The sequence below is a fragment of the Bison bison genome, unplaced genomic scaffold, assembly GCF_000754665.1.
Source record: "Bison bison bison isolate TAMUID 2011002044 unplaced genomic scaffold, Bison_UMD1.0 scf7180017864518, whole genome shotgun sequence".
Taxonomy (NCBI): domain Eukaryota; kingdom Metazoa; phylum Chordata; class Mammalia; order Artiodactyla; family Bovidae; genus Bison; species Bison bison.
The window spans coordinates 20,045,271-20,045,949 of NW_011495071.1; the positions used below are offsets into that span (position 1 = coordinate 20,045,271).

Below are 679 nucleotides of genomic sequence, written 5' to 3' on the forward strand. Positions count from 1 at the left end.
GACATTTGCCCTGCAGAGCGAAGCCTTCTTGAATATACCTGTCAGCGGCAACTCATTCTGTCTGCCGTGGTTCTTCTCCTCCTTCCCAGCAGCCTGCTGCTGGGCTGCCAGGGCTGTGAGCTGGGCCGACTGCTTAATTAGGGAGACACGGTAGAAGTAGTTCCTCCAAAACACGTCTTCCTTCACACTTTCAAAGACAAACAACAACACACTTGAGAATGCATGCATACATGTGTGCAGGGCTTATCTGTTGCAGTGGACATTGGAATAGGTGGTTTTTACAGACAGTTTCGAATCGGAATGAGGCTCAAAGGAAATTCTCACTTCCTTTCGAATTGAAAGCGGAGTAGTAGGATAAACTATCTTCTCCACAGTAGCAAAGTTTATAATGCACCAATGAATACTCAGTGTTTCTTGGTATTTTAAAGATATTGACACTGCCCTCAGCAGAGGGAAGTGGGGGACTGCTGTCAAAGCACCATGAGCAGCCTGGGAGACTGGAAGTAGAGCAGGTCCCCACCAATTATCTGCTGTTTACCAAAGGATTAAATGCTTTCAAGCAGTGAGAATAAAGGATTGTGGGTGTTGTTCCTTATGAGAGGACATGTTTGGCAGCTTGCATATAACTAGCAATCAGCGACAGTAATGAAGCAGCAGATGACTGATAAAAAGACTGAAG

The 679-nt window shown here is 45.7% G+C and overlaps 1 protein-coding gene across 1 annotated transcript in view; it reads right to left on the reverse strand.

The window, feature by feature from the left end:
* SYAP1 (synapse associated protein 1) overlaps positions 1 to 679 on the reverse strand; it is a 42,490-nt gene that overhangs the window by 17,362 nt on the left and 24,449 nt on the right. Inside the window, 1 exon segment of the mRNA XM_010830627.1 lies at positions 39 to 187. Within this exon segment, the coding sequence (XP_010828929.1) occupies positions 39 to 187 (149 nt within the window).